The sequence below is a fragment of the Erithacus rubecula genome (assembly GCF_903797595.1).
Source record: "Erithacus rubecula genome assembly, contig: SUPER_Z_unloc_3, whole genome shotgun sequence".
Classification (NCBI taxonomy): Eukaryota; Metazoa; Chordata; class Aves; order Passeriformes; family Muscicapidae; genus Erithacus; species Erithacus rubecula.
This window is the reverse complement of record NW_027635944.1, coordinates 3,277,457-3,290,240: the sequence shown is the minus strand read 5'-3', so window position 1 is coordinate 3,290,240 and position 12,784 is coordinate 3,277,457. Positions and strand designations below refer to the sequence as shown.

The following is a 12,784-nucleotide window of genomic DNA, read 5'->3' as shown; positions in this document are numbered from 1 at the left end:
TTTACTGAACAAGCTCCCACAGATGGAAGAACAATGGACTGGTCAGTATGGGCTGACCTGCGTGTGTTTATGACGACAAAGATGGTCTGATGTGCCTTGAAGCGTCCTGTTTCCACCTGTTCCCCTGCATAACGAGCTCCACATACAATAGCCCATAAATCTTCCCACCTTTTGGCCAGAAGCCACTCGCTTTGGGAAAGAACTATAAAAGTGACTTTCGCAAAGGAGACCCTCGAGATCTCCCCAGACGGCAACAGACATCGACTGGCTGGCTCCACGAGGATTCGTGTGCCCGTCTTGGTAGCTATAATCCCGACCCCTCTTTCTCTCTCTCTCTCTGTCCCACTATCGCATTTTGGTTGGCACTAAATAAAATGCATTTCTGTAGAAGTAAACTGTTTTTGTCCCCTGCTGTGTCTTTTGCACTCTAAGATCCATAAAAGAACCAGTCGCGACTCGCTCTTGGATTGGGCGGACCATTACAGCCATGTTTTAGAAAGGAGGTACCTAAGTGAGTCTTTGGAGTTTCCAGAAGGAACAAAGCCCTGTGACAGCAGGCAGCATTGCCAGGCTGCTCTCAGGAGATAAATCTCAACAAGCTGAAGACTCTGGCAGAAGAAATGAATATGCTTGTGAGCTATGTTAGCCTGCAATTGTAAGGTCCTGGACATGAAGGTAAGGGGCACACAGTGTCCTCATGTCCTATTTCCACATCTTTCTGGGAAGCAGAGGAATCTTGCCTCCACCTGTGAGGAGCTGAGCCTGGGCACTAAGGCTGGGAGCCAGCCTCTCTGGCTTGGATTCTGTCTTTTTTTTCTCTTGGACAAAAGCTCTTTTTAACATCAGCGGGGCCTGTCCCCAGCCTGGCTGACTGGAGCCTGTGAGCAAAGGCATTGCAGGAAGCCTGGAGAGGAGGCTCTGGTGCTAGAGGAGGCTTTGTGTCCTGCCAGCTCAGCGCAGCACTGGCAATCGCAAATGCCTAAACGCTGCCCTCCCCGGGGAGATTCCCTTCCCGGGCAGCCCGCACTCACGCTGTGCGTGCCCCGGTGCTGTGCGTTGCGCACGGACAGCCCCGGCCGTGGCTCCGCGCTGCTCCGCAGCTGCCCGAGGCTCTCCCCCCTCACAGAGGGGCCCCGCCCCGCCCCAGGCGCCCCCTGGCGGCTGCCCCGCCCCGCCCGCCCCGCGCAGGGCCCTTCCCTTCCCGCGGCGCCCCCAGCGGCAGCCGCCCCTCACTGCAGGCACGGAGCAGCCATCGGGCCCTGCTGCTCCTCCTGCCTCTCGGCTCCTTCTTCTCCACACACATGGAGGCTGCAAAGGAAATCTTTTCCTGCCGTCTCCCGCTGCTTTACTTTGTTCTTTGTACTCTTCCCTCTGGCCAATTAGCATTCCAACCCAGGTCCTGAAGGGGAAATACATCCTTAACATCCTCCTGTTAGTCTACAATCATCTACAGCCATGTCTTTAGCCACCTTTATAATCATCTGCCTCTCTGATTCTGTTAAGGAATCAAGTGGTATCTGAATGTCAGTAAAATCAGACCTACGTTTTTTAACCATAAATTTAATCTTTTTAGCAACACTTAGTGGGTAAACTTGATAATTTTGCCTTTGCCCGAGCTCCGCCGACGTACTGCCGCGTTAGCTCTGCTCCCGGGGCCACGACCGGCCCGCTGCTGCTCCCCCACTACAGGGCAAGAGCTGCTGCAGCTGTTACCAGCCCCAGCTGGAACACAAACCCCTTCCACATTCCACGGAAACTTACAAACAAATCCACTTGAGGCTTTTTCACTGCATGCTCGATGCCTTGCAGTGTCTTACCAGTTTGCCTCTCTTACAGGTACCTGTCTATAATTTTCAAACAAACCTTTTTGTCTGTATTTCCAGCAGTTCTAGTGCTGCTCCCCGTGTTTCCAGTAAGGAGGAGGAGCCCTCTTCCTAGGAAGATCCCAGGTGGGCGCCCCAGAGGGGTCCCGAACCCTGCTGGCCCCTTGGCCAGAGAGAACAGGGTCCCACCAGAGTTGCCAAATGATTTACCAAAATCAACTTTGACAGACAAAAGATTCCCTAACAGTTTAAAGTTAGAAAGTGCATGTTTATTCAGTGCTGGGCAGCAGTGTAAGGTAATCCTCTAATACACACTGCAAAATCACAGGTCATCACAAAATCTATTTATTGACAAAGGATTCAAACAAATACATATTCATAATAACAACCCCAGCCATCCCCCACTTCCTATGGTAATTAGCTTGAATAGCTATTAAGCATGCATGATTGACTTCTTAAATTAAGTCTGGGGTCATTTTTGTGGGGAGGGGACTTAAAAGGACGAAGTAAGGCAAGTCTTCCTCACCCTAAACTCTCAACCTTTTCTATCAACAGCAATACAAATTATTTCTGTGGATACTCCAATTCTTCAAAGAATGGCTTTCTGGTTGCATTGTCTATGTTTCTTTGGTTCTGCTCACTAGTTTCGTCTTTTGCCGTGTTAAGCACAGCTGAGTAAACATAAAATAACAGACAATCAATTATTTAAGTTTCAGATAACTACTCCCTTCTAACTTTTAATCAGACAGGTAACTAAAATCCTAATTTTCTAAGATTAGTGTTTCAAACTGGGGTTCCAAAACAAATTTATTCTATTAATTGCACAGTCAAATCATGCATACCAAGCTCTGAATGCCCAAAAATCTGCTTAGCAGGAGAAGGAGATGGAGTGTGGTGCTCAGCAGGAGGGACAAGTGGGCAGTGAACTTTCAGGACATTGCCTGGATCAAACCAGTGTGCATCTTCTCACTCCTCCACCCCTGAACCAGGCCTTCTGTCTCTTGCTCAGGACTGGAATTTTCCCAGTTACAGCTCAGCTCACCCATGGCCTTTGCGAGAGATGAGGCCACGATGGCTCCTGATACTGGCTACATGCCAACAATGGCTCCATCATGCATTGCTCCTTTTCCAAAGCTGGACTGCCTGCTGATCCATCAATACATTGTTTGTCTCTCAAGGGTCAAGTTCACCAGTACTGTTTTCTTCATTCTCTTGTCAACCTGCTCAAACATGGATCAAATATGGCATTGCCTCAGACATGACTCTGGTCCCTGCCACAGTGGATTGGGTAACATCCCATTCCTCAAATTCTCCTTTGGTGGTCAAGAGCCTCCTAAAACCACTTTCATCCCTTGAATGCATTTCACCTACCTTCTTAACATGACCATTGTCTTTATTCTCAAGTCAAGGACCGCCACTTGCAAACAATAATCCATGCGATGGAGAAATACAGGACTAAGCACTCTGTGTTAAAGCTAAAGGAATTCACAAGGTTAAGACATATTTGTTACACTTCAAAATTTTTCCAAAGCCTCTCTTCTATTCTCTAGGAATTTAAGACAACCTACAGTCAATGTACCATGCAAATGCTTTAGTTGAATGAACCCACATTGCATCTTTCCTTCAGAAGAGAATAAAGCAAACACAGATTGCCTACCAATGTCCTTCTTGTCCCTTCCAAATCAGTTGACTACTCAATCCCAAATCGCAGGCACATCTTCATATTCCCTCTCTCCCAGCAGCTCCGAGCTGCCTTGCACAGTGCTTACTGTGCTCCAGAGAGCACACAGCAGGCTGGCCTGGTGCCCCTGACTATTTGTGCACAACACTCTGCATTTCACATCTTTGCTGTGGCTCAGTGCAGAAGTGCAGGATTGCAGGCGCTTCCTGCCAGAGCTGTGTGAGGCACTGTGTGCTGCAGATGTGAGCTGGCAAGCTGCCAGTGCCTCCCGCTGGCCTGGGTCCCCTGGGCACCAGCCAGCTGCCAGTTTGTCTCCGAGAGCAGAGGATTCTCCCGGTGCCAGGAGGAGGCACCCAGGGCCGGGCTGCTGCCTCTGGCAGCTCCAAGGGCCTCCTTCCAGCCTGCCTCTGCCAGGCACCACTCAAGGCCTGCACCTGCCCTGGGTCTTTGGGCTGCCCCACTCCTTTGGTTTTTTCTGTAAATGCCAGTGCCCTTTCTGCCTTAAAAAAGAAGCACCATGGCTGGGCAAAACTTTCCACTAGGCCATATTGCAAAGACAGTGTGGTCTGGAGAGGATGAATGAAGAAGAAGCTTCCCCACTTTCAAAGCACACCAAATGTGGGGAATAAATTCCCAAATGCAAGTTTTCTCTATAAGGTGTCCACCCAGTTGAGCAGTTTTTGTTAATGTTTGTGTTGATGTGTGTCCACCCAGATGACCATAACTGTTGATGGTTGTGTTGACTATTTGTTCTTCACATTCTATGTCTTTGTACTCCTGGCTGTTTGTCCCTTACCCTGTCCCAGTATCCACTCTCGCATCCACGCACAACCTCCACTACCTCCTCCAAAATGGCGTTCGATAGCAAGTGCTCATGGGATACCACTCAGTGATAAAAACCTCTAAAAAAAGAATGAGACAGTATAACATCTAAGACTAAAAAAATAGTACTCCCAGGTGGGGAAAACAGTGGAGAAGATGGAATCACCAACCAGAGCTTTTTCACCTTGTCGCCATGACTTCAACAGCACTTGGTTGGCGTGATACCCCTAGACCAAGAACCCACAAATGTTTTCCCAGGGACTCTGGTGAGAACAGAAGTCCCAGCTCTGTTGTTTGGCAAAGCTGAATTTCTTCTCCTTCCTGTTGTCCAGCAGGAACAGTGGTGGTGGTGCAACCTGTTGGGCTCCCCACCCAAAGCTGACCTTTGATGGAGGCCTTAAAAAAGGATGCTTTCCTGGCCCATTTATTTCTCCAAAGAAGCCAGAAAGTGATTTGCAGCATTAAGAGACAACTGACAATTCAGAAGGCAATGTTGAACTTTCTCACAGAGTAAGAAGGAGGGGAATCTTCCAAATGAATTGAGGTTTAATAAACTTCATTTATTTATTTGCAATCCTATTCCCTGGAGTTCCCAACTAAGAGTGCAACCCCTGTTGTGCTCCCTGGGTCAAGCCTGTGCCCTCTGCCTGTCTGTCAGCCTCTTGGTCACTCCCACCCTGTTAGTCTGTTGGCCCTCTGCCCTAAGCCCTCCCTTGTAACACCCCCCATGTCCCCTGATAATTAGTTTCTGATGTTTTCCCCAGCCCTGCTCATCCCATGTGCTTTAGCCTAAACCCTAAAAGCCCCTTAGCCTTTGCTCCCTGAACCCTGGACAATACACATCTGTGGCTGAAATAACATCTCTGGAAAACCCCTGCAAAAGCTCTTCCTTCCTTTACTTAATTTCACCCACAAGCTACACCAGATGCAACACTATTCTATAGTCCTGCTATGGAATCCTACTCTACAATCCTACTCTAAGCTGGTATTGGACAAAATGGTCCTCAATGGATTGCCACTCTCGTTCTCCTTCCACTTCTTCAGTGACAGGATTAGTGGCACCAGGCTGGATGCAGGCTTGGCTGATGTTACAAATTCATGCTGAAGAAAGGGGGAAAAAAAAAAGAAAAATAAATGAGCAATGGACCATGACTTTCCAAACTTGGTGTTTTAAAGGTAGGAGTAATGTTTTTAAGTGAAAAGGGGATTGAGTCCGAGTATGTCTAAGAACTGTGGTTCAACACTGGTACAGGTTGCCCAACCACCTTGCAGGCACCCCATCCAAGGAAACATTCCAGCTCCAGTGGGAAGGGGCTCTGAGCAACCTGATCTCTACTTTAAAGATGTCCCTGCTCATTGCAGGCTGGTTGGACCAGATGACTTTTACAGCTCCCTGCCAGCCCACCCAGCCCAGTCTAGGACTCCTCACCGTTTTTACTTGAACAGCACCAAGATTGGAGGTGGGGAGGAGGGGGTCTCATCTGATGCCTTGGACTTCAGTGCAGGAGGAGCCCATCCCTCAGAGACACTGTTTCACTGCAGCCCCTTTGCATTTTACCTGCAGGAGCTCCTTGGCAGAGCAGCGCCGTGCCTCGTCTGTCTGCAGGCAGCAGCTCAGGAAGTCCCGCAGCAAAGGCGAGAAGAGCTTGGGCTGCCGCAGCTGTGGGGACCCTCCTGTGGCTATCAGGTGCTGAGCCTGGAGAAAAAGGAAACACAAGGCTCCACCTGCTTCTTCCACCTGTAACTGCTCTCCCCAGATCCCTGTTTAACATCCACTCTGCCCTGGCAGAGAGGCAGAGATGCCTTTCCTATACCAACAAAACACCCAAATCCTAATGCAGCCACAGCCTTTCCAACAACCAAGGGATCTTTCCTTGGCAGATGATTTCATTGACTGACCTAGTTAGTGGGAACTACACCACCAAAAGCACATGTGCTTCCCTGAGGATTCACACCATCTTGACGGGCTCTTTGGAACAGGGACTTTGCTTTAACTGTTTCAAGTATTATTATATAAAAGGAGTTATTGCTCAGGTATGGAAAATATGGAATCTCATGTTCAACACATACATTAAGATGCATGTACAAATGTACAGGATGAAAAAGCCTGTTTGGGCACATAGGAAACACCTGCAGCTCTGTCTCTCAGCAGTCTGAAAATTTCAGCTTCCCCTATGCAGAAAAGAAAACTTTCCATGCTCTAAACAGAAGAAGGAGAAGTGCCATCCCTTTGGTAACCTCTGCTCGTTTGGATACTCAAGTGAATGCATTCATGGTATGCCCATCCCAGAAAGTGCCAGGAAACAAATGGGAGGTTTTGGCAGTCTCTCCCTGTTGCCAGGCTCTGGCTTGGTGATGTGGGGAATGTGATTTGAAAGAAATATGGTCACTAAGTGTTTCAGCAACACTGCACAAGAAGCAGAAGAGACTCTGCCTTTACACACTCATGCCCAGGTTTCAGGCAAGTTTCCCACTGAGAAACAGCGCAGGGGATGCACTTAATCTCTAAAAACCACTGTCTAGAACCTTTGTTTATTTTGGGTGTCTTTCCTTCCTTCTGCATTGATAACGCCAGCTCTGAGACTCATGTTTTGATATTAGGGCCATCTACACAGACAGAAGAGGTGGAATGACTTGAAACTCAAAACAAGGGTTGCCTGAGAAGAGCTGGGGAGTGTTTGTGTGTGGTAAGGCTTGAGTTCTCCCACTGAACTGAACTGAGTCAATTGCCAATCAGTGAACCACTGAACCAACTATAACAGATGCAGATATGCTGAAGGGGACCTTGGTGGAAGTGGTGTCAGCAGATGGCAATGGGATTTTGTCCAGTGGCACTCAGAACGTGGCACAGGTAAGAAAGACAGCAGGATCAGTAAGTATTTGCTCCTTACCCGGACGGCAGTTTGGTTCCAGTAAGGAACTTCTCGTTCCACCATTTCAATTCCCACAATTCCAAAAGACCATATGTCCACTTTGGGGCCATATGGTTGACCTGTCACAACTTCAGGCGCCATCCACCCAGAAGTCCCGGTCATGGAGCACCTTTGATTCTGCTCAGGGATGAGCTGAGCAGAAAGGCCAAAATCAGCTGGGGAGAACAAAAAGTACTGTGCAATTAGGAAAGGAAGCAAAAGAACTCCCCACTCTAAGTCTGAGAGTCGCTGGTCAGTCTCCCGTCCCTGCTAAAATCTGTCCCTGCTCTGTTTCCTCAGGACTTTAGCCAAGGAAATACGGAATTGGCCACTTCAAAAATCCCCACATTTTTTACACTGCTCTCAGCAGTGGATTTTATTCCCCTGAAGCTTTAGATTGTAGCTCCGTCCCTCTGGAAGGGACACACACAAAGCAGTGCCTCTTTGGACAGCTTGTTCCTTGTGATACCTCTGTGCACATTGCAACGTGCCTTCAGTTTGCAGCAGGGGCCCCTGCACTGCCACCAGCACCACTTTGGGGGGAATCAGCAGTCACTCAAAAGCAGCTCCACACCCCACATCCCCAGAACCTTGCACCCGACCAAGAATGTACTGACCCAATTTGACAGAGCCGTCGGTTCTGAGAAGGATGTGGCAGCTCTTCACATCTCGGTGGATCACGAGATTTGAGTGAAGAAAATCCAGTCCTTGCAGGCACTGAGAGAGAAAACACAAACAGGAGGGTGTCACATTACTCACTTTTCAGAAGCAAATGCCATTTGGGGTGAACTATTATCCTTTTCAGCTGGGGACTGAGAAAAAGAATATTTTTCTTTGCCATTACTTTCAAATTCTGCCACCAGTACCTTTGCTTTTACAGGCAAGGAATGCAGTGCAGACAGGCTCGAGGTAAACATATAGAGAGGCAGGGTGGAGAACAGTAAAGACAAATACAAGGGATAGAGCAAGAATTTAAGAGCAGGAGATCAGAGTATTAATAAGAACAGAGTACAGTGAATTATAGGCACACTACCACGCAATTCACTTGAAAAGCTCTTCCTTGCCCAAAGCATTCTAGCAACACAGAAACGAAGCTTGGCACATGAAATCTCTCCAATTCAGAGCCCCAGTTTCCCAGACAATCTTGCCCAAGGCCTCGGAAGCACAGGTGGGATCCCTGACCTCCCGACTGACAGCTGCAATCTCTCCTTCAGTCATGTGAGCCTTGCTGACGACATCGCTCAGAGTGCCTCCGTCCATGTACTCCATGACCAGCCACACCTGGTTATCCACAAGGTAGCTGAAAGAAGGAAACAAGGGCATGCATATGAACGTGCATGGCTATGTTGTTGTTTGGAAAAGACAAGGGTTGATTTTTGTCCTGGGTCTCTTTGTGACAAGGACAGATTAAAAGGAATAGACATTCTCTGTAGGCTGTGCAGTGTTTGCAGACCGTGCTGTCTCATCTGTGAAAAACAGACGTGTTAGATGGCCAGCAAGCAAAAAGTGCAGTTTAGTAACAGCTCAGATGAAAAAAATGTCATACATGGCATTTCTGGAAATAAGCACCTAGTGTCCCTGGAATGCACAGCAATGGATAAGAGGGGACACAGTCCAAGGGAAATCCTCTCTAGGATGACATCCATGGAAGAGACTTGAAAATACTCAAGCCCCATAAGAACATGAAGGCAGTGAACTTAGAGGCTATTGATGTACTATGATAGGGCTGATCCAGGTTTTTGAACAATTTTTAAACTATCTGTGCCGAGGAAGACTCAGCAAACAAGATGCACTCTCTTCCCATCTATTTGAGATGAGCAGAGAAATAATGATTATGCAAAAATTAACAGCTCTGTTTTCTGCCAGTGACCCAAGTGGGTTTTTACCTTGCGTGTTTGCAGTATGTAAACAAACAGTGATGGGGCAAAGCACAACAATTCACCTGTCTAAATAGTTCACCAGGTTGGGATTCCTATTGTTCTTCATGACCTTGAGTTCATTGATAGTTACTTCCTTACAAGTTAGTCCTTGAAGATTCATTTTCTTTATGGCCACCTAAAATGACATTGAAAAGCAGTAACTTGAGAAGTGGTGGCACGAGACCACAGAGCACATGGAGTGGATTTTGCAATGACACCTCTGAGCTGAGCCAAAGTGCCTTGTGATTAGACATTGCAGTAATTAGGAACTGACATTCCAACAGCCCATTTCTCTGCTCCCTTGGAGGCCAGTTTCAGGACATGTGGCCACCAATGTTTTGCGTTGTACACTTGGTAGCAAAGATGCCTCAACTATAACCCACAAAGCTCTGACACACTCTCTGCTGCTCTCTCTGGGATTCAGAAGTATCCATGCCATCCTGTGGACACATCCTGGGCTATAAGCAGGGCTTAGGGCTTTTAGGGATGCCTTGCAGATCTCTCCCTACATGCAGTTCCCAAGTGCAGCACTGCAGGTGGCTAAGGAACTACCAGGAGCATTCAGATGTATTTGCTGGCAACCAGAAATGACAATAGAGCTCTGAAGCTGCAGCCCCAAAGAGCAGCCCAAAGAGATGCTCTAAGGCACCACCTTTGTTTCAGCAAGTGAGAGCGAGCGAGCGCGTCCTTCTCCCAAAGGAACCACTGCCCTCCTCGCCTTCCTTCTGGCAGCTGAGAAGGACAAGGACTGTCCCAAGTGCAATTTGCAGGCTGGCACCAGTCTGTGCTTCTTGTGCCTTTACTGCAGAGCTCTACCCAAAGCTCCAGCCACAGCTCACACCAGAGGGGAAAGCCCTCAAGAGCTGCAGAGTCTGCGGGGGCTGTTGACATTTACCTCTTCTCCTGTGGCAGTGTCGAATGCTCTACAAACCTCTCCAAAAGTCCTAGAAACAAAACAAAGCAAAGAAAGGAGAAGCCATTTAGAATTTGGAGTGAAAGCCAGCCCAGACAGGAGATCTGTGCTGGAAATGCCTAAAACCTGCAGGTGCAGGAGGGATCTGCCAGAAGGCAGCTGATGCATTTTTCCTCTCAAGTTCACGGCACTGGGCCTGTTCCTGAAGCGTTGGGGTTTACTGCCTCAGCTCAAAGAGAGAGCTCATTCTTCATCTCGGGTTGCAGTTTCTAAACTGTTCAGTTCTTATCCTGACCAGGGAGTATTTCCTTCAGCAAACTCTTGGGAAGAACTGTTCCTGAGAACTGTTTTCTTACAGCTATGATAGGGGCACAGTTGCCCTGTTATAAGGGTAGGTTGCTCTTTCTGGTAATGAAGTAGAAGTCTCTTTGACCATACCTTCTGCTCACACTTAAAAATTCTGACCGGCACTCAGAGTCAAGCAGTCTAACCCCACTGTCTGAATATGTCTGCAGTTTGCCTGACTTCACACTCGATAGACATTCTACCAGCAAATCCCCGCCCATGGTTGTGTAGAAGTAACTGTGGTTGGACTCACCCGCTGCCGATATTTCCCAGTTCAATGTATTTCATCGCGGGATTTCCCACAGTCACCATTTTCCCTGAGGGAAACAAAATGCAAGATGCTCACTTTAAAGCTGAGATCCCACCTTACCACAGTTTGCCAGAAGAATGCCTTCCATTTGTAAACCAGAGCAGCTCGTGCTATAAGCAATCAATGGGGTTTCAGCATCAGGACCCTCACCCTTTATGAGCAGGCTGAGCTCACAGATGGCTTTGCCCATGCCCCATGTTAAGAACCACACTGCTTCTCTTCACCCTGACAGCACGGATCAGTCGCTCCCATTGGATCTCCCTCTCAGCACCTCACACGTCCCCTTCCCAGCTCGGCACAGCGGGCAGGGACAGCAAGGACAGCAGTGCTCCTCAGGGGCCAGCGTGACAGGGACAGCTGCCCAGAGGAGATGCTGAGCCTCTGGTGAGTGCAGGCCCTGCCATGCAGAAGCCGGCCCAGAGGAGGGGCTGCTGCCTCGGGGCAGCTCCGCGCTGCAGCGGCCGGGCAGCAGCGGGACTCTGCCAGCTGAGGAAGGCTCCAGCCCCTGCAGGCACACCAGCCATCAGGGGCAGGGCAGCCACCACAACAAGGCTGGCAAAGCCCAAGCATGAGCACTGACAAGCAAAGGGAAGAAGCCAGAGCCAGCCTGAGCCCTTTACAAGCTGTTGCCCCCATTCGGGACACAGCAGGGTTGGCATGGAGATCAGAGGTGCAGATCAGTGCCCTTCTTGTCCCAACAGGTGATGGTAGACACAGAATCAGCTGGGCTCTGCTATCAGCCCCACCAGCTCTGCCACAGCACTGGGAGCTGTTACGGGCAGGAAGCAGATTAAATGAGTTACGCTGCAGAATCATAAAGGGCTTGATGTGTTCTCCTAGATATTGATCTGAGCCGGGATAGGGCCAAAGGGCAGGATTTTAATGACATGGGAATGACTGGGAATGAGGTAGGAAAAGTGCCATGGATCTTAGGAATATGTAGCAGAGTGGCTGGAGGCTCACTCTGAGAAATGCCTGCAGTGCAGTTTCATCTGATCACACCATATCAATGTTTCTCTTGGACACACTTTATAGCATAAAAGCAGGTTATTAAATACAGATTTTTATACAGGTATCTTGGTTTCTTTGGGGGCACAGTAAAAACACACCTTGCTCTCTATTTGGTTGATGTTGTTTCAAAGGAGTTCTACTTTGAGGAGGAAAAAAATATAGCATTCTCATAAAACAAATTGTAGATACAATAGTGGTATTTATAACAGTCCATGATGCAGTAACACAAGTGTGGCAGGAGGGCTCCTTTGGGATGGAGGACAATAAAAACCAACTCCGCAGAAAGAAAAATCACACCCAAAAACTTCCAAAGCAAATTTTAAAAACCCCAAGCCAGTCTGAGCCGCCCTCAGAGGGAGCAGGAACACCCTGATGCTCTCTTGCTGCCTCAGAGCACAGCAGTTCCTCTGGGAGTCCCAAATGTCCCTGCAACACCAAAGTGAGGAGGAACATTTGGTACAGTTCTGCTGACACATGCACACAACACACTGTCCCTCAGACAAGAAATACACCAGACGTACTCAGTAGCTCCAGGTACTTCTCCTCCATCTCCTGTTTCTGAGCAACTGCGGCCACACTGGACCTAAATGAGCTGAAAAGGCTCCACTGCTCAGCTTGGGGACTGGGGTGTGATGAAACAACACTGCTGCTGCACCAGGTGCATGGCAGAGCTTGTAGATCTGGGAGAAGAAATGAGTTTGTGTCAGAAAGGCAGCTGGCAGAAATTGCCCTGAGATGTCATTGCAAATGCAAGCCCTTAGGAAAGTGCTGTCAGCCACATCCAGGGCAGCAGCTGAGATTCAGCAGCCCAGGAAGTGTCCATAAGAGCAGCTGTGATAGAGACCAAAGCAGGATGGCACTCAGAGGCATCACCCCAGCCCCTGCTGCTCTGCAGAGGAAAGGCAAGGAGGGCAGAAAGCACCAGTTTGGTGACTGCAGTGGCTATGGCTCTTTCACTCACTGGCTTTTCTAGAGCCTCTTGCTCCTGCAGGAGATTAATTTTCTCTTTGACGATTTTCATTTCTTCCTCCAGCCTCATCTCCGTTGC

General features: G+C 48.6%; 2 protein-coding genes across 4 annotated transcripts in view; one reads left to right on the top strand and one right to left on the bottom strand.

Moving 5' to 3' along the window:
* The window catches only part of LOC306814918 (coiled-coil domain-containing protein 171-like), an 84,513-nt gene that overhangs the window by 46,631 nt on the left and 25,098 nt on the right, over positions 1–12,784 (top strand). The gene's annotated exons all lie outside the window — the stretch shown is intronic.
* On the bottom strand, positions 5,258–12,356 carry LOC306814897 (serine/threonine-protein kinase PAK 3-like). Its single transcript, XM_079331392.1, has 9 exons — positions 12,258–12,356; positions 10,669–10,732; positions 10,053–10,101; positions 9,181–9,293; positions 8,421–8,538; positions 7,856–7,955; positions 7,218–7,414; positions 5,885–6,022; positions 5,258–5,427 (listed from the first exon to the last, which is right to left on the bottom strand). The coding sequence occupies exons 1-9, from the start codon at positions 12,283–12,285 to the stop codon at positions 5,299–5,301; spliced, it is 936 nt and encodes a 311-aa protein (XP_079187518.1). The 5' UTR covers positions 12,286–12,356; the 3' UTR covers positions 5,258–5,298.

Excerpts from the sequence above, each read along its gene's own strand:
- LOC306814897 (XM_079331392.1), bottom strand. The coding sequence starts at position 12,285 with ATGGAGGAGAAGTACCTGGAGCTACTGA. Across the intron at positions 10,733-12,257 it reads GAAGTACCTGGAGCTACTGA|GGAAAATGGTGACTGTGGGA; the intron begins GTACGTCTGGTG and ends TGTTTCCCTCAG. Across the intron at positions 8,539-9,180 it reads CTGGTGAACTATTTAGACAG|CTACCTTGTGGATAACCAGG; the intron begins GTGAATTGTTGT and ends TCCTTCTTTCAG.